This window comes from Tupaia chinensis, unplaced genomic scaffold, assembly GCF_000334495.1.
Source record: "Tupaia chinensis unplaced genomic scaffold, TupChi_1.0 Scaffold142374_1, whole genome shotgun sequence".
NCBI lineage: Eukaryota > Metazoa > Chordata > Mammalia > Scandentia > Tupaiidae > Tupaia > Tupaia belangeri.
The window spans coordinates 98,635-119,819 of record NW_006202222.1 but is presented as its reverse complement, the minus strand read 5'-3'; the positions used below and the strand labels follow the sequence as shown (position 1 = coordinate 119,819).

Genomic DNA, 21,185 nt, shown 5'->3' with positions numbered 1-21,185 from the left:
AAAACAAGCTATCAGCCCTGTCAGATATCATCTACTTAACAGTAATCCCAAACAACCATCTTTCAACGTAGTAGAAGACAACAAGAAATGAAACTGTTAGAACCTTCTCTGTTGCTCAAGGAAAGTCCACTGGTGATTTTGATAGTTAATATCATGTCTGTGTTGGAGTGCAAGGAATAGCACAAGGCTATGCACCTAAACTGTGCATTTGAACTGTCTGGGTAAAAGCCCCAGGTCTACCATTGCAGTATCTGTAAGTGAATTCCCCTTTCTTCCTATTAGTCTCCTTATCTGCTGATCTACGATGTCCCCAGTGTAGTGTTAACATCTATTTGGAGAGGGAAGGAGAGAGTTGAAGATTTTATGTATGAAGAATCAGTATGGCACATCAGAGGAACTAAATAAACATTAGCTCTTTTCCCTTTTGTTTTTCCTCACACCTCCCCCCAACCTTTGAACCAAACTATGCTAATCTAATTGACAACATGGCAGAAAGATGGTTTGGAGATCCTAGGTAATTTAGAACGTACCTACAAAGAAAAAAAAAATGAAACCTTGCAGAGAACTTGTATCTTCTCTAGACATTGCCATTTCTTAAGTTAATATGCTTTCTTTTTCTGCAGTGAAATACTTTCATTACATCGATTCTTTCTTGTATCTACCTATCTATGTAACTCTCCATCTCCCTACCTATCTTTAAACTCAAGGGATACGTTAAAATGAAAACATCCTGCAGGAAATTGCATTAATAATTAGAGGCATATGAATATACCATTTGTGTCTATAAATACACCCTTTTTTTGCTACATGGTTTATTTTAACCTGGCAAAGTGAAAAGAAGATCTTTCTTTCAACACATGCAAGTCTATACACCAATCAGTATTAGTATTTCAGAATATGCTGATACACAGTGTGGAAAACAAATAATCACGTCTGCAAAAAAATATAATCATACCTGCAAATGTTACATTTTTATGCCTTAGAGTCCTAAGCCTTTTTTCCTTTCCTGAGTTCTTGAAGGAATTCAAATATTACAGTTCAAATAAGTTCATATTTTACAGAGCCTATCTTCTACTTACAGATTAAACTTCCTTCTTTACATTCGTTTAGACACAGCCTATGAAAGTCTCAGAGAAAAACATCTGTCATTAGTAAAGACTAATGACAATAGAAAAAAGAACATCTAGAAAATTTACAAATGTGGATTCTACTTAAATATTATAAAGATTATCTACATGATTGAAGAACTTTTTTAACTTCTTAATTGTTAGTTGTGAATATAGTCATTTTAATTTATCATCTCGATTATTTTTATTTTCAAATGCAGAAACATTGACATGGTCAATATTTCATCTTACTGACATTCATTCCTTTATTCATGCATTCATTCATATCTTTATTTGATTCAAATATCCAATATATTAAAACACAACTCTGGGACCAGCAGATGGCATAATAGTTATGTCACTGGACTCCCACATAGTCCACCACAGTTCAAGTCCCAGACCTGGCGGTTTAAAATTCACACCAGGTACATGTGCATATGTGCCCAAGATCCCAGGAGGAGAATGGAGGAGAAGAGATTCCAGTGTGTCTATCCCCTCTGGGGAGTGACTTCTCACTTTCTGCCTCTCTGTCTCTAGGGCAAAAATCTCTCTCTAAAAAGAATATAACCCAGATTCTTGAATAATTGTTTTGTAATCACCATTTTAGTTCTGTTTTATTGCTTGCTTTGTTTTGTTCTCTTGGCTTTAGGTTACAAAATTCAAATAAAATACACAATCTAAAGATTTGTCATTTACCCTGTCTGTTGTTATGGCTTCAGCATGCTTGGAAGCTTTTTCATTCCTTGTAAAGTGGGAATATGTTCCTAATTGATGTTATTCCCACTTTTCTTTTTTTTTTTTTTGGGGGGGTTTTTTTTTTTTTTTGGAGAGGTTTTTGCCATAGGGCACGTGCGCTCACCAGACAGAGAGAGAGACAGAGAGACAGAAAGCGAGAAATCACCCCCCAGGGGAGATGGCCACGCTGAAAGTCCCTTCTCCTCCATTCTCCTCTCAGGATCTTGGGCACGCACACACATGCGCCCGGCATGAGTTTTAAGCCACAGGGTCTGGGACGTGAACCACGGTCAACTACATCAGAGTCCAGTGACATAGCCATTACACTAACTGCTGGTCCCCCACTTCTTATTCTTCATCTGGTTATCTTCCTGTTCTTTTATAGCACTGTGCTTTCCAAAATGACTTACTTGTCTCTCCCTTGTTGCACCTCAGCGTCAGTAAGAGGTTCTGTGTTCCCGCAGTATCCTTTGCACTTCACTTCCCTGGTTCTCACTGCATTATATTTTCCTTTATTTTTCTCCACCCATAAGTACCCCAGTCCCACATACGGGCTCTGCATTTTTCATCTTTGCATCCATAGAACCATACTTGACCATATATTTAAAAATACAGTTTGATATTCCAGTGTTACTTGATGATGGTGTATAAAGACTAAATTCCATTATAAAATAGCCTCTTCATTAGAGTGTTTGGCTCTTGTTTGTTTGGGGTTTTTTTGTTTGTTTGTTTTGTTTGTTTGTTTTTTCTTATATTTAGCAAATTTTCTCAATATCCCAGTAAACGTTAAATTCTAATATTCCTGCACGGAGGTCCACAATCATCACTTAGAATTCTAGCATCAAGCACCTGTTCTGTGTTCATGACAACTGCTTTCATAAAAGCAGGAATAACTCTAAATTTGGCAGAAAGAAATATAAGAAAATGTATCAAGATTTATCATATATTTATGAAATTATGATGTCAAAATCTGGTATTGGTCTTGGTGAAATATAATGCAAAGTCAGTAATTCAGACAAATATCTACTTGCAGTTCACAAAATGTATATGGCTTCCAGCTCCAGTTGTAAATAACAACCTGATAACCAGTACATTTTCTGTGTAACATATGGCACTGCTGCAGGGGAGTATTTTAAGTGATAAAAATGAAAGAAAATAAAGGTCATTCATAGTAAATACTTACCATCTGCTCTCAAGCAGGGTGGCAAGCAGCATCAGGAGGGAAATTTAGGTACTGTTCCCGCCCAGCCATAAATTGTTAAAGAGAACAGATGACATGTATTTTACAAGTCATTTAGTAAACAGCCATTCCTGAGGCAAAGGGTTCATTTCTATTGGGAGCTCTCTGCTGAAGGCAAGAAAATGAATGATAATCCAAAGTCAAAATAGAATTGTCCTCTGCTTTCATCTTTAATATCAGAGGCCACTGAGGCTGATTTACTCTAAATGTCCCTAATTAGATTGCCCATTCACTTGAATAATGTCCTAAGTTACACCTCCCAATAGAAGATAGAAAGTCTAAAGTGTGACTGATAAGGAAATGACATCATAGGAGGGTATAAAAATTTGTAGGAACAAGAAATTAAAGTACAAATTTATTGTGGTGTAAAAAAATCTGAAATTCATGTAATTTTTTTTGTAATACTAAACCCCCTCATAGTTAGTCTAAAGAAAATATATTGTAAGCAGTGTGTAGAGATATACTTAGATAGATGTGAGAGAGACAGAGAAAAAGAGAAAATTGAGTAGACTAGAGACTTCAGGATCATACATTGAAATGTGGATATTACTTTTCTGAGCAGTGAAATTGCAAATGACTTTTTTTCGTCCTTGCACTTGCCTGAATTTTAAGATTTTTCTTCAGCGAGAATTATTTTTTATGCAGTAAGGTAAAATATGTTACAATTTATGGGACTATATCAGAAGCAAACACTTAAATTCTTTAAGGTGTTAGGTTTAGAAGCTGGAAGGTATCTTTGAGCATATATTAATAAATAAGACAGGGGAAAAAAAAAAAACACTATGCCAATCCCCAAACCCAACAAACTGAAAAGTAGCAAATCAAAACAAACATGATTAGAAAAGATAAGCTAAATTTTTTCTTAGAAGTATGGAACCTACCCTCCAAAATTGCAGAATTATTCCTTTTTCAAATACTAAATTATGTTTCAAATCTTGAGGCAAAACCATATGAGTTTCCCAAAATAATTTTGAATAACGTCAGCATGCTTTGAAAGGAGCAACAGTCATTTTTGTGTGTATTAGATTATCAGATATATTTTAAAACCAGGAGACATACGCTCTTAAGCTCTTGCCAGGGAGAGAAAAAGAGGGAGAAAGCACCCCTCAATTGGAGATGAACACCCTCAGAGGTTCTGGTCACACAGTGATCCCCTTCTTCTAGTCCATCAGATCTTGGCACCTGGTGTGCTTCAGGCTGACCTAGCTGGGGATTCAAACCACAACCACCACGTGAGATTGACCTTTTGTTGAACATGCTCTGTCACTGTGTAAATGACAATATTTTTATGACCACATTTCTCTTATCAAGTCTCCCTTGCTGTCCTCTTGGAAAGGCTCTCTGACTTTAGTTTTTTGTGCATAGATCCAGTGCTCTTGCTCTTACAAACCATGATTCATTCCTCGGGATGGTTTCCTTCAATGTGAACTATCACTACAACCAGGACCTGGATAGGTGGCCTTTGCTTTCCTAATGTCCTATCAATGCTGACAACTTGTGCAGACCCTTCTGCTGTACAGGGCCACAGATAATAGCCACATGAGCCATCATGTTTTTGACATCTCAGATTCCCTCACAATGCCTAGGACAGTACCAAGTACACAGTAACATCTCAGTGTTGACTTTGGTAATGTGAGTAAAAGCAAATTTTTATTCTCATTATACTACTTATAATTTAGTGGAATTCTGGGAAAAAATGTTCCATTAGAAAGCACACTGTCCTAAACCTCTTGTCCCAGTGGTTTTCATATCATCACCTGAAATAAGAGAACAGGACTGATACAGTCACAGGAAAATGGCGTCAGTTTTTTCATGTTAATCTTCTATCCCCAGTTCCTGACTACTTTAAAATTTGAAAGTACTGACTTAATGTGTCTGCCTTCTCAAAGGAGGGTTACATCATGGAAGCATGTTAATATAAAATCTGGGACTGGCCCCACAGCACATATGTACTATCATGTTGGGAACTGGAAGCCACATAGCTGATTGTGGTTCTAATCCCAGCCTGGAGGCTTAAAAACTATGCTGGGCATATACATGGATGAAAGATACTGTGGTATGACCGTGCCGCACTGAGGAGTGCTTTATCTCTCTGTCTCTCCGGCAAGTGCATGCATCCTCTGGCAATTCACATGGAGATATATGCAAAAAGACATATTCCTAGGGTCCCTTTGTATTTCTCCATGTCTTTAGGAAGCAAATATGTATACATGTGTGTTCCCTTAGCTGAATATAATCTGTTGTTTTGCATCTTCAGTTTCTGTTCTTCCTTTAAAAAATTGTTTCTCCAACGGTAGTATATTGGTCAGAAAATGCTAAAATAATAGAGAACCACTCTGGAAACCTGCAAACTTCAGATCAACTTGCCACTATCCAAAATAGCTTTAGTGTGGCATGAATCTTGGTGTTTCAAAGGTAGAAAAATCCTGGCAATCAAGTCCATCTTTTTGTATTAAAAGGTGAGAAAAATGATATCCAAAAAGATTTAAATAACTTCTAAAGAACAGTTCACTAGTGAATAGTAAATTTAGTTATCCTAATGTCTGGTCATTACATTTTATTATTCCACATGATGAAAGATGAATAGTCAGAACTTTAAAAAAAAAATCAGGACCTTTGAGATGAGGTGATTAGTGAGCAAACACATCCATAACCTTATCCAGTTTGTAAATTTCTTGAGGATTAAAATTATGCCATACTTCTTTCCAGTTCCCGTATATTATACATTTATTAACTCTCAAATAAACTCAATGGATTGTTTGATTGGCTGATTACATAATTAACATATAATTAAATAATAATGTAGTAAAAGTCTGATAATATAGTGAGACAAGAAACTATTCTAATATATAAAGTTATACCATTTATACTTCATTTCTTAAAGGAAGAAATATGAATGATTAAATGCATCTATTTTAGAGTCTCAGCTCTTCTATATAATAGCTATGTTACCATGGACAAATGCATTTTTAAAATAGTTCTTCCCTCATAATTAGAATAATAATATCTATCTTATATGATTTCTTTAAACGTGAAACATATACACACTCAAGTGCCCTCGTATGGCAAATATCTAATAAATGTTAGTAGTGACCAACTGAATCAGATCATAGGCAATACCAAATGTAACACTTGAAATTTTTATAATATAAACCAGGATTTAGACTGGATGGGAAGGCTTATCTAGCTGGGGAACATCTTAAATCTCTCTTTTTACTTATTCTCTGAAGAAAGCAGTGGGAAATGTATCTTCCTCTGCTGGCAATCTGATACCCTGTAGAAATAGCAAAATGCTAAGTAGTATTACAGTATGGGGAAAAGCACCACTGGATATCCATGATTAAGTAGTTTATTAATCATCAGTGAAATTTGTTAATGATAATGAAAATGTACTTTTTTTTGCAAATGGAATCTTAAGCTTAGCCTTGGGAGAAAAAATTTTTTTAATTCTTCAACTGTTAAAATGTATGAAAATTTGGAACACTCCTATATCTATTTGCATAAATCTATGTTCCATGTAAAATTATGTTTGTTTGTTTGTTTTGAGATGTTTTTGCTATAGGGTGCGTGTGCTTGCCAGAAAGACAGAGAGAGACAGAAAGCGAGAAATCACCCCCCCGGGGGGGGATGGCCATGCCGCAATCCCTTCTCCTCCAGGATCTTGGGATCCTGACACGCACGCACATGCGCCCAACGTGAGTTTAAGCCACCAGGTCTAGGACTCAAAGCACGGTCGACTACATGAGAGTTCAGAGACATATAGCCATTATGCTAACTGCTGGTCCCCAAATCATGTGTTTTATAAATATTTGCATGACCTATCCTAGCTCAGAGAAGAAAGGCAGGTAATACTCAAAAGTATGATTGTCAAAGAGGAAGTAATAAGGATAATCTGTTGTAAAAAATTTTTTTTGAGAGAGAGAGAGATTTTTGCTATAGGGTGTATGCACTCAACTGGAGAGACAGAAAGCGAGAAATCACCCCTTAGGGAGGATAGCCATGCTGCAGTCTCTTCCCCCCATTCTCCTCAGGGGATCTTGGGCATGCACACATACACACCCAGTGTGAGATTGAAGTCACTGGGTTTGGGACTAAAACCACAGCCGGCCACGTGGGAGTCCAGCAACATAACCATTACACCATCTGCTGGTTCCTGTAAAAATATTCTTAAGCACAATTACTCTTTAAATAGATTGAGTTTATCAAACAAGATTATAGAATTACCAAAACATTACTCAAGAACTTAGCATCGTGATAATGATAAAGGTGTTGTGTTTGTAAAATTATATACTAAATTTTAGGCTTCCACTATTTAAAATAATTTTAATCACAAATAATTTGCAATTTTATAGATATCATAATAATACATATTTAGGACCTCAGCATTTATTGGACACCTAAAAAACCAGTTTGCCCAAGTCTAACATGAAGACTTTCAAAGAAAGTAAAATACTATTAAATTCTCCCTAACTCAAAAACTATGTTGTGATTATTTGTTACCTCTCTCTTTCTTTCTTTTTTCTTTTTTGAGAGGTTTTTGCTAAAGGGCACGTGCACTTGCCAGACAGACAGAGAGAGACATAGAGACAGAAAGCGAGAAATCATCCCCCAGGGGGGATGGCCACGCCACAATCCCTTCTCCTCCATTCTCCTCTCGGGATCTTGGGCACGCACGCACACGCGCCCGGCGTGAGTTTTAAGCCACCAGGTCCGGACGCGAACCGCGGATGACTACATGGGAGTCCAGCGACATAGTCATTACGCTAACTGCTGGTTCCCTCTATTTCTTTTTTTGCATTGATGCAGATGGACCTTATGGACTTCAAGTTAATTCTGATAAAGGGCTAAAAGTAGGGGAAGTGTTTACTGTTGACCTTGGAGAAGCCATCCTATTTGATTGTTCGGCTGATTCTTATCCCCCCAACACTTACTCCTGGATCCGGAGGACTGACAATACGACATATGTCATTAAGCATGGGCCTCGCTTAGAAGTTACATCTGAGAAAGTTGCCCAGAAGACAGCTGACTACATGTGCTGTGCTTACAACAACATAACTGGAAGGCGAGATGAAACTCGTTTCACAGTTATCATTACTTCTGTAGGTAAGTATGACATAAAAGGAAGAGATCCCACTAAGACAATTGCATGCTGCCTTACTCTTCTCTTATGCCTATTTGGAAGAGAAAATCATTATGCGATCATTTACATAAAGGGTCTTAAAAAGTTTGTTTAAAAATGTGTACTATGAAAACCTATACATAGATAGGTTTTAATTCCATTTTCCACAGCTTTTTTGAAATATACCCTTATATAGTCTAAGAAATTAATTTTTCTGGAATCAAACAATAGTATAATAGTAATACTTTCTTTACAGGGCAATCCCACATGGGAAGGTTTCCAGTTCAAGTCTGGAGACCTCCCAGAGTATGCTTGGTTCCTGTGTGCCAATGATACAGGGCCTGCTGAAGCTTGGAGTGGGTTACAGCATAGGGACTCTATCAGAGTGCTCTCTCTATCTCTCTCTCTCTCTGTCTCTCTGTCTCTCTCTCTCTCTCCTCTCTCTCTCTCCAGAAATAAACGAAAAGGGACCAGCAGTTAGTGTAATGGTTATGTCATTGGACTCCCACATAGTTGACTACAGTTCAAGTCCTGGATCTGGCAGCTTAATACACTCTGGGCACATGTATGTGCATGCCCAAGATCCTGAGAAGAGAATGGAATAGAAGGGATTATGGTGTGGTCATTCCCTCTGGGAGCTGATTGCTCACTTTCTGTCTCTCTGGCAAGTACATGTGCCCTACAGAAAAAAAACTCTCCAAAAAATTTTTAAAAAAGAAAAAGAAGGAGAAGAAAAGAAAGAAATGAATAAATTGAAAAGATGATCTTTCCTAAATTCACTAAACCATGGCTTCTATGAGTCAAACAACAGAAACCCAAAAGTAAATGGAGGAGGAATTCAATTGCTGGTTCTGACAGGCTATTAAGAAAAAGAGAATCAACAAATTATTTCCAAATGTGCATTATGCTTTCCTGGTTTTACAATCAAAATATAAAACAAGCAAGCTGCTCATTTAGACATTTTATAGCTTTTATTGCATTAGACCACAGGAATAAATCTCTATGAGCTGACAATCTAGCTTTCTTGCTACATACTTGACTCCCCATCTCATTGTCCATCCTGGTCTTCCCTTCTTCTTTCATCCCTTAACAACTGAAGTATTTGGCAGTTCTCAATAGGACTCAACACCTTGAGAATATCACAATCTCATAAGTCTGAAATTTGGCATTGTCAGAAAGGCCATCAATCTACAAAGGTTAAGAATCACTGCCCTAAATATTTCCATTCTTCAGAGCCTTCTGTTCTTTCTCTACAGTATTTCATTCTTCTGTTCGTTTTCATGGTTCCATGTATCATGGCATCCCATATCGATATGTTTAAAGCTCTAAAACTGTGTACCCAGCTGAATATCTCCACCTGCAAGTGAAAGAGGTAGCATACAGGTCCAAGATGTCAAAACAAAACCATGTTCTTTCTCTCTATTCTGTCTGCATTCCCTGCTTCAGTGACTAGCCCTATTGTCTACTACCCCAGGACAGAAGGCTAAACTTCATCTCCAGCTCTTTCCTCTTACTTACTGCCTTACATCACATTTAACTGCCAAGCTCTATCTATTCACCTTCCATCTTATTTTTCAGATCCATCCTGTTTTCTCCTTCTTTCTTCACTTCTTTCTTTTCTCCGTCCTTCCTCTCCTCCCCTTTCCTCTGCCACTCTCTCTCCTCCATCTCCTTCTCCCTTTACTTCTCTTTCTCTTTTTTTTCTTCTCTTCTGTTACTACTATTACTGCTACTACTTCCTGGACTCCTCTTTGCATATGGGAAAAGACAAGCCAGATGCACTGGGGGAAAACCTGAGGCAGGTTTGGACAGGAAGTGTTTATTAAGGTGCCAATGATTCTTAGATAAATATGTTCACAAAAGTCCCATTCATTAATACCTTTTCCATTAATACACACTCCCTTCATATTTATAGCCCTGGTGTCTAGAATAGGATCTATAACATGAAGAAGCTCAATGTGGCTGTTGAATAAAGTAAGAAAGAATATAATCCTTAGGCTAAATTTTTCCGTATGTAACCCATGGATCACCTGCATCGAAAACATTTGGGAGGTTTCTAAAAATGACTGGGGCCAGCAGGTGGCATGATGATTATTGTGTGGGACTCCCACATGGCCCATCACAGTTTGAGTCCCAGACCTGCACTTTGCTTTCTCACTTTTCCCCTCTCTCTTTTTCCCTCTGTCTCTCTCTCTCTGGTGATTGCATGTATCTTATAACAAATTTAAAAATAATAATAAATAAGATGAGTGAATACTTCTTAAAATAAAAAAAAAGAAAAAGAAAAGAGACCAGCAGTTAGCTTAATGACTATGTCACTGGACTCCCATGTAGTCAACCGCAGTTCGAGTCCAGACCTGGTGGCTTAAACTCACGTCGGCTTAAACTCATGCATGTGTGTGCATGCCCAAGATCCTGAGAGGAGAATAGAGGAGAAGGGATTGCGGCATGGCCATCCCCCCCTGGGGGGTGATTTCTCGTTTTCTATCTCTCTGTCTTTCTGTCTTTCTGCTTTCTGGCAAGCGCACATGCCCTATAGCAAAATCCTCTCCAAAAAAAAGAGAGAGAGAGAGAAAAGACACCTCAGACCTATTGCATCAGGGTTTTGCAGGTAAACCTAGGAATGTGAATATTTAGTAAGCACAAGTATGACATCCACTTGTTTAAGATGTTTTCTTTCCTATAGAATTTTGAGTTTATTTTAAAATTCTTAAAGAATTATCAAGAATTGTGCTAGTCAGTGGTGTGGTGGTTAAGGCAGATGGATCCCCATGTGGCCAACTGCTCAGTTTTAGTCCCAGATCTGGAGGCATGAAAAACATGTTGAGGAGCCAGCAGGTGATGGGGTGTTTAAGGCACTGGACCCCCATGTGGCAAATTATGGTTCAAGTCCTCGACCTGGTGGCTTGACCTGGTGGCTTGCTTTCATACTTTACCTCTCTATCTCTGTCTCTCTCTCTCTCTGGTGAACACATCTGCCCTACAGCAAATTGAAAAATAACAATTACATGGGACCAGCAGTTAGCGTAAAGGCAATGTCGCTGAACAGTTCAAGTCCTGGATCCAGTGGCTTAAACTCATGCCGGGCACATGTGTGTGCATGCCCAAGATCCCAAGAGGAGAATGGAGAAGGGGTTGCTACATGGCCATCCCCTGCCCTGGAGGGTGATTTCTTATGTCTCTGTCTTTCTGGTGAGTGCATGCACCCTATAGCAAAAAATTCTCAAAAAATAATAATAATAATAATAATTACAAACAAAATTAAATAAAAATAATTCTAAAAAAAGAAAGTAAAGCACATTGGGCACATGTGTGAGCATGTCCAAAATCCCAATAAGACAATGGAGAAGGAATTATGGTATAACCATTTCCCCCGATGGATGCTTTTTCACTTTCCTTTTCTCTCTCTCTTGTGAACACATATGCCCTATAGCAATAAAATAATAATAATAATTTTAAAATGTTATCAAGAATAATAAAGCTATCAAAAATATGCATGTTGATGAAGAAATGTAGAATGGATGGGGTCCTCCTAGAACTCCTTAAGATTGAGAGTGTTCATATACACAAAATAACCTGAGTATATACAAATTTTTATACTACCATGTAGATTTTGCTTTTAGAATAAAGAAAATCTTACACTCTCTGGAAGAGTGTTATTCAGTGGAACTTTGAAGGACATGTCCAATATCTTCACTGTCTAGTATAGTAGCCACTGGTCTTATTTGGATTTTGAGCACTTAAAATACAGATATGTGGGACCAGCAGTTAGCATAATGTCTGTGTTGCTGGACTCCCATGTAGTCGACCATGGTTCGAGTCCTGGACCCGGTGGCTTAAACTCATGCCAGTCGCATGTGTGTGTGTGCCCAAGATCCTGAAAGGAGAATGGAGGAGAAGCGATTGCAGTATGGTCACCCCCCGTGGGGGGTGGTTTCTCACTTTCTGTCTCTCTGTCTCTCTCTGTCTGTCTGGTGCGCGTACGCGCCCTATAGCAAAAACTTCTCCCCCCCCAAAAAAAAAAATACAGATATGCAACTGAGGAACTGAGCTTTTAACTTAATTTTATCTTTATTAATTTTAATTTTAACGTAAATAGAATGTGTGTCTGCCACTTACTATATTGAACAATGAAGTTCTAGAATTTTTACCTGAATTCTATTTCACTGGAGCAGTAGATAATATTTCCCTTGCACACTCCTAACACTTGCATGTTTAGGGCAATATAAATTAGTTATCTATTCATTTTTATTTACCACCTAATATGCCAAATATTGAGGTAGGCACTGAGAATACCATTTTTTTTTAAGAGAGATTTTTGAATGACCAGCAGTTGGTGTAGCAGTTACATCACTGGACTCATGCTTGGCCAATTGTGGTTTGGGTCCCTGGTGATTTCAAAATCATGCCAGGCGTGTGTGTGTGTGTGTGTGTGTGTGTGTGCTCAAGATCCAGGGAAAATAGAGAAGGGATTGTGGCATGGCCACCAACCCTGGGGGGATGATTTCTCATTTTCTCTCTCACTGTGTCTCTCTCTATCTCAGGTAAGTACATGCACCCTAAGACAAAAACGTCTAAAAAAAGGAAAGAAGCAAAAGAGAGAGAGATTTTTACTACAGTAGCTGTGTACTCACAGGAGAGACAGAGAGACAGAGAGACAGAAAGTGAGAAATCACCCCCCAGAGGGGATGGCCACACCACAGTCCCTTCTCCTCTAGTCTCCTCTCAGGATTTTGGGCATGCTCACACATGCACCCAGTGTGAGTTTCAAGCCTCTGGGTCTGGTACTTACCCAGTTGGTCATGTTGGAGTCCAACAACGTAATCATTATGCCATCTGCTCGTCCCAAGAATACCATTTAAAAAATTTTAATTTCTGCTAACAAGAATTCCTGTTTACAATATAATATGGGGGGCAAAGATATAAACAACTAAGATATACCGTTTGTTTTCTATTTCACCAAATGTTAACAGGCTTAACCAGAATTTCACTCCATTAACTAACCAAGGTCTTTTTTTTTTTTTTTTTTTTTTTTTTTTGAGAGAGAGATTTTTTGCTATAGGGTACTTATGCTTGCTGGAGAGACAGAGACAGAGAGATGGAAAATGGGAAATTACAACCCCACGGGGGATGGTCAAGCCTCAGTCCTTTCTCCTCCATTCTCCTCTTGGGATTTTGGGCACAAATACACACACACTCAGCATGAATTTCAAGCTGCCGGGTCCAGTAATCAAACCACAGTCAACCGCATGGGAGTCTAGCACCTTATCCACTATACCACCTGCTTACCGCCCAAAGGTCATTTTAAAGTAATCCATAATTAAGCAGATAAGCAGTTTAGTATCAATCTTGATGTCATTTAGACTCGTTGCTCATGCTATTTGTAAATGAAAGTATAGCTACCAAATGTAGAAATGTAGTACAGTGAAGATTTTCCCACTGCCTAAGCTTCCTCCATTAATATTTAGCCAAGGTATTTTCATAATATCAAAAGCCCCCAATATTTGAGTAAGATCTTATTACAAAAGTCCAAAGACACCAACAGTCTTAATGTCAGATAATTGCCTTTTGCAAAATCTAAAAAACCTGTTTGACCTGTATAAAGACCAGGTATTTGTTATTATAGTAAATAAGAAGAGCAGGTGTTTATTTTTCAGAGTGATTCAGGCTTGTCAATGTTAGTGACCTCTTTATAGTTTTAGAGCTGTTTTTCCAGCTTCCAAATGTTCACAGAACTTTAACTCAAAAAGCAGAAAAATGGTGAAGAAATGTATAGTACTGCTTTTTTTTAAGAATTTTATTTTTTCTAAGTTTTTAAGTGAATGAATCCCTGCAATACAGATTAAGTGTATACCAACTTACAGTTATAAATAATCATCACGTGTAACTATGAATTGGGCTCTTACTGACTAACCACTCAGATGAACGAGCATATGAAGTTCTGTGGAGAATTTGAGATCGTTTAGAAGGATAAGACACCTGACTTTGAGATGTTTCCAGAACCAGTTTGGTGTCTGGCATAGGCGGAGTCTGGTTGTAGGAAATAGATGAAACTCTTTGTTTTTAATAAGACAAAAACATGGCCAACCGCAAGTTCTCAGCATTATTTTTAGAATTATTTTTATTTAAGATGTGAAGGGCAAAGGAAAAAAGGAGTCAATGAGGTCCAAGGTGACAGATGTGGAAAGAAAAAAAAAGACAGGAAATAATCAAAAGATTTTTTTTTTTTTCTTGGAGAGATTTTTGCTATAGGGCCCATGTACTCACCAGAAAGATAGGAGGAGAGACAGAAAACGAGAAATCACCCCACGCCGCAGTCCCTCCTCCTCCATTCTCCTCTCGGGATCTTGGGCACGCAGGCACACGCACCCACCGTGAGTTTTAAGCCACCGGGTCTGGGACGCGAACTGCGGTCAACTACGTGGGAGTCCAGCAACATAGCCATTACGCTAGCTGCTGGTTCCCACTAAGAGTTTTCTTGAAAGCAACTCTTTCTACTTTAAAGTTTTTAACTGTGTTTGAATCACTATTGTAACATGCAGTATATATAAAATTAAAATGTCTATGGAAATGTAATCATATACTCAGAAGTCAAATTTCACATTTAATGAAGGTATTTAAACATATAAATAATTGGTTCCCTAAAAAAACTGATACATCTACTGTTTTATATTTATTTATTTATTTATATATTTCCATATATTTTTATAAAAATAAAAGAATAGAAAAAAGATCCAAGGCAGGAAAATGAACTTAATTATTTCTTCTATCTATCAGTTTCTTAAGTCAAGGTCTGCAGAAGACACGTTTTGCTTTAGGTAATTCAAAACAAGTAGTACCATGAAATCAAATTTCCCCGAAAGGGGAATTTTATTGATTACTTTATTCCCTTACAAACAGACCAACTGTAATCAAATGAGGTGAACATTCACCTCAGGATTTTGCCATCTTCATAATAGAAAAGATGAGGCTTAGAACTGGATCGCTTGACCCTTTCTCTTTTTATCTCCTCCCAGTTCAAAATGCTTACATCTCTTGATAGCCGGCATCCTCTTAGATCTCCAGTTGGGCTCAACACATTCAAGCCTCAGCACAATCTTCTTTGTAGTTTTTGCCTTTTTCCGGAAAATAGGCTTAGTCTGTCCACCATGGCCACTCTGCTTCCTGTCATAACGCCACTTCCCCTGAGCATACAGAGAATCCTTGCCCTTTTTGTACTGTGTCACTTTATGAGGTTGGTGCTTGCCACACTTCTTACAGAAGGTCCAGCGGGTTTTAGGGACATTCACCATGCTTGCAGGCCTGCTATCTGCACAAAAAGAGCTACTTTAGGCTCTTGATGATGACAATTGACATACAGACACTGAGACCTTCGATGACATCCCCAGCAGCATCTAGCACAGAATAAACTGACTGACGGGTGGTGCCATGGTAGAATGTGAACATGAACGTCGCTCAATATGGCACCTCCAACTCCACAGGGACATGAATCGGCTGCCATCATCAGTGAGCAGATTGGCTGAGAGAGATCTCAGGACTCTATTCTGATCTAGAAATAGACACCCTGACTAGTAGCATATGGCTATTCTGTTTTGGGTGCAGTTTCGCAAACAGCAGGATTGTGATACCATGGATACCACACCTCTTGCCTGTATTTGCATTTAACAAGTTATTCCATTTTATTTGTTTGCCTAAGGAGGGGGCAAATAGCATTTGCACTGGGGCCCTGGTAAATGAGTCAATGGTGTTTAAATAATGGGGTGAACGGCATCTTATGTACTAAAGAATAGTGTAAACTCTGTAGAAAGGAGAAAAAAAGGCTCCTGCAGGTATCCAGAACTGCCTTGGGGATTTCTATACATTCTCTGAGGCAATAGGGTCAGAATTTTCCTGCCATATTATTTTCAAATTAGGGCTCCTGAAATTCTCTCTCTAAAACACACTTACCTAAGGCCTCAACCACAGTAACTGTGTCTCCCTAAATATGATCGTTGACATGTTTGGCACTTTTTATTTTGTGAAAGGGAACAAATTTCAAATGCTGGCCTGATAAATTGTGTTTGTTTTGGGATAGAGAACAGAGCCAGGATGTTCTTGAGGAGAAGAGAGTCTAACAGAAGAGAACATTGGTCCTGAGAAAAGGATTGTCCCTATTTATCATTCTCCATTGAAAGGATTCCTGGCTTTTGCCACAGCCAAGCCACACTGTAGTGACTACAGGGTGGATCTCTGATGAAGAGAAAACAGATGATGAGTAAAGAAGGCCAGAAGGCAATAAGGAAGGAGTCTACAGAAATAAAAAATGATAGGAAGAGTGGGATCCTTCGTAAGATACAATGTGCAAATTAGGTCATGTTAGTAAATATATACTCCAAAGAATGAAAAGTTAAAAGTTAAAGAGAAGATGTGTTTTATTTGTCATAAAACATCTCATTGTTAAGCCTACCATCAGACCAGAATTATGGAAGTGAATGGAGTGAAACTTCACATTTAGAGTAAGTGTTCTGAAATAATAAATATTAACATATTTTCAGGTTTAAAAGGGGAAAAAAAACAGCTGAGACTATGTTAAAGTGTTTTTCTGTAGTTTTACTCCTGAGAAAGCACATGGCAGAGACTTGAATAGAATAAATTAGCATTGAATTCTTCTGAAGGGTCAGGGGTTATAGAATTTGGGTTGAAGGCAGTTTGACCATCAAGAGCTGAAAGAGTTGAAGCACAATGAAGTCCAGTATTAAAAGAGGTTAGAAGCAAAGCTCATATATAAGAACCAATTGCAAAAAATTATCCTGTGATCACAGATTAACAGGTTAAAGAGTGGGGCTTGCATTCAGAAAAAAAGCTACGTTCTGCTCTTGGTTCTAGGACTTACTGACCATGGACGATATTTTAGTGTCTCTGACACTATTTCTTTATTTATACTATAAAGAGTGCTGGGACCAGCAGTTAGTGTAATGGCTATGTCACTGGACTCCCACGTAGTCGACCGCGGTTCGAGTCCCGGATCTGGTGGCTTGAACTCACGCCGGGCGCGTGTGCGTGCGTGCCCAGGATCCCGAGAGGAGAATGGAGGAGAAGGGATTGCAGCATGACCATCCCCCCTGGGGGGTGATTTCTCACTTTCTGTCTCTCTGACTTTGTCTGTCTGGCGAGCGCATGCGCCCTATAGCAAAACCCTCTCAAAAAAAAGGAAAAAAAAAAGAGTGCAGAGAGGTTTTTTAAAATTATTATTATTTTCATTATTATTGATATGATACATCTATACCAAATAAATGGGAAACATACATTTAGTTTTATACACACATGATATTAGTTGTACATTATCTGATTGTACATTTCCTTAGTTTATTTTTATCTTAACATCAGATCTAAAATGAAGGAGTAAAGAAGTTACTTACTAAAATGGTGCCCCAAATCATGTGATACTACCTTAAATCTTGCCATTCTATTACCAAGTATTTCTTATCCAATTTTCTTCTTTATTATTTATTATCATTTTTCTATTTTCTAAAAAGTCAAGTATTTCAAAGTGTATTCTATTTGCCTTTATCTTTTTGGCAATCACAGCAGAGTACAGGTTCTTCTGAATCTATATTTTAAGATTAAAATAGACTAACTTTCATTGAGCTTACAAAATTACAGTTCTGGTATGGTAGAGAATCTGGAAATAAAACATATAAAGGACAACAATGAAAAAATATCTGGGGATAGTGATTCTTCAGAAAAGAATTCTCTCAAAAGATATAAGAATTAATAGTTGAGATGACCACTTATAGAAAAAAAAGATAATTCATATACCGTAGCTGTAATTGGTAAAACCAAGTAGATTTGGGCTTAATTTTAGTTTCTTATATAGTAGTGTCTGGCAGAAATAATAGAAATAGCACAGGATTATAGTCAAACATCAATAAATTCATATTTGAATCCTGAGGTCTTAGATTTTTCTCTTTAATATGGAACTTATTCTTGCACTGGTAGAAGCAATAATTGCTAGAATTAATTGATTAGAAATTTTTTTGGAGAGATTTTTGCTATGAGGTGTATGTGCTCACTGGAGAGACAGAGAGAGACAGAGAGACAGCAAGAAATCATCCCCAGTGGGGATGGCCATGCAGCAATCCCTTCTCTTCCATTCTTCTCTCAAGATTTTGGGCACACATGCACATGCGCCCAGTCTGGAACTCAAACCATTGTCAGTCATGTGGGAATCCAGTGCCTTAACCACTATACTACCTACTGTCCCCAGATTAAAAATTTTTTAATGCCTAGAGTATAAGGAACGAAAATGTATAACTAAAAAGCAAATGCAAATGAAAAAGATAAAATTCTAACTCATATAAATTAAAACATAAAAGGGAAAAAAAAAGAAATTAAAATATATGAAATATACAGAGAGTAGAGGCCAAGTAGTGGTAGAGGTGATGCAATGACCTGTGAAGCTGACCCACGTGAGAAGGTTCCAGGTTCACACGGGGAGACCTCCCACGTATATGCCAGGTATACAGATGCCCATGATCTGCATGAATCACTGCATGTCGACCCAGTTAGGAATGTCCATCTATCTGCACCCCACCATCTTTATTGTTCACAGACTGAAGAAATAAACTTTTAAAAATATACAGAAAAAATATAAAATTGTAGGTTGAAATCAAAGTAAGTGTTAGTGGATTAAATACTCTAACTCAGTGACTAATATTGTTAAAGTAGATTTAAAAGTCCAATTTGTTGCTGATAAAATTCATGCTTTATAGTCATTTTTAAAAAATAAACAAATTTCACAAGGATGAGATTAAACCAAAACTCAATCACAGAAAAAAAAACTAGAAATTGCCCAATTTAAGGCAACTAAGCAACATGCTTCTAAATGACCTATGGGTCAGTAAGAAATCTCAATGAAAACTTGCAAATTTTTAACTTCATAATTAAAATACAGAACTATTTGAAATTCAGGGAGTCCTAGACTCCCTGCTCTAGAATTAGATCATCTACACTTAAGAAAATGAAAGAAAGGTCGGCCCCATGGTGTGGCAGATAAGCAATATGCATAGTGAGCTTACTCTCAGATGGCCAACTGGTTAGAGTCTCAGTCCTGGTGGTTTGAAAAAAACACTAGGGGCCAGTTGGTGGCATGATGATTATGGTGGCTGGATCCCACATGGGCAATTGGGCAGACCCATCAGCTTGAAAAATACACTCGGCAGGTGTCATATGTGCCCAAAATCCAGACGGAAAAATAGAGGAGACAGGCTTGCCCTGTGGCCATTGCAATGTGGCCATTGGGGTGTAGCTTCTCACCTTCTCTCTCTCTTTCTCTCTCTCTCTCTCTCTCTCTCTCTCTCAATGTCCATCTCTTCTTGCATCCTCTAGCAAATTTTAAAAAATAAATAAATAAAAACATGCTGGACATGTACGCATGCCTAAAATCCTAATAGGATAGAGAAACGGAGGAAATAGGATTACGTATGACCACACCCTACTGGGCGTTGCTTTCTCTCTCTCTCTCTCTCTCTCTTTCTCTCTCTCTTTGGTGAGCACAAGTACCTTTGATAATTAAAAAAAAAAAGAAAAGAAAAAAGGAAGTGATGTAGAAAATGAAAATGCACATTCAAATTAAATGTATATTGTGTTTGTAGCCATTTCATCACATATGGCACAAGAAAACTGGAGAAATACTTTTACAGTATTCAAAACTATTATTCAACTCAACAAGAAATCACATATACCACTGATAGATAAAGCCCAGTGTCTGTCATTGTTGCTTCACTCTTCTTAAATATTAACTAACAATTATATTGAAGCTACATTTACCAATAATGTAAGCAATTTCTGAATTGGACAATAATTAAGCATATTTGGAGTCTTATTTTGTCAAAAACTGGTTGAATTTCACCAAGAAGTTGACTACAGGTACAAAATTTTAGCAAAAATAAATGAAAGTATTCCATATGGAATAGAGAATGTTGCATATTTTATTCTTATTTGTATGTACTTTATATCCTTTATATGATAAAATGTATAACTTACAAATATATAGCCTAGTTTTAAACTGATTTTAAATTATTAAACTTTGGGACCAGCAGTCGGTGTAATGGCTACGTCACTGGACTCCCATGCAATCGACGGCAGTTCAAGTCCCGGACCTGGTGGCTTAAACTCACACCAGGCGCATGTACATACATGCCAAGATCCCAAGAAGAGAATGGAGGAGAAGGGATTGTAGCATGGCCATCCCCCCTGGGGGGTGATTTCTCACTTTCTGTCTCTGTTTTTCTGGCGAGTGCATGTGCTCTATAGCAAAAACCTCTCCATAAATAAATAAATAAATAAATAAATAAATAAAACTATTAAAATTTAAAACTAGTTTAAGCTTTAGATAGAAGAAATAAATGTGAAGTGGCTTTAAAGTAAACTGAAAGGTCCTGCAGGTGGCATAGTGGTTAAGGCACTGGATTCCCACATGGCCAACTACAGGTCAAGTCCTGGAACTGGTGGCCTGAAAATCACACTAGGTGCATGTGCATGCATGCCCCAAACCCTGAGAGCAGAGTGGAGGAGAAGGGTTTGCAGTGTGGCAATCCCCCCTGGAGGGTGATTTCTCACATTGCCTATCTCTGTCTCTCTCTGACTCTCTCTGACAAGTGCATAAGCCCTATGGCAAAAGTCCTAAAAAAAAAAAAAAAAAAAAAAGGTGAGTTTAAAGACTGTGATATTATGTAGCAGTTATAATCCCACAGAAGATCATTGTAAGAATGCAACTCTTAGAGCACACTTTAGAAATGTATAAACTTATCAGACAGGGATGGTGAAGAGTTTAGATAATGTAAAACAGCATCATCTGATTCTTGAGAACTTAAGGGAAATATGTGAATAATATTAGAAATGAGAAGAGATCACCTGATTTCCATGATGCGTTAACTAGTTTGGAGTAGCTGACTTGCATTATGTTGGGAAAAGATTCTGGAAAGATTAGAAACTGAAAGTATTC

At 37.8% G+C, this 21,185-nt stretch overlaps 1 protein-coding gene across 7 annotated transcripts in view; it reads left to right on the top strand.

Annotated features, from left to right (window-relative positions):
* HEPACAM2 (HEPACAM family member 2) overlaps window positions 1–21,185 on the top strand; it is a 50,643-nt gene that overhangs the window by 16,488 nt on the left and 12,970 nt on the right. For all 7 annotated transcript variants that reach the window (XM_014582129.2, XM_014582131.2, XM_027766317.1 and 4 more), the window contains one exon: window positions 7,888–8,184. In XM_014582129.2, coding sequence (XP_014437615.1) covers window positions 7,888–8,184 — 297 coding nt within the window. The remainder of the gene's footprint in view (window positions 1–7,887; window positions 8,185–21,185) is intronic.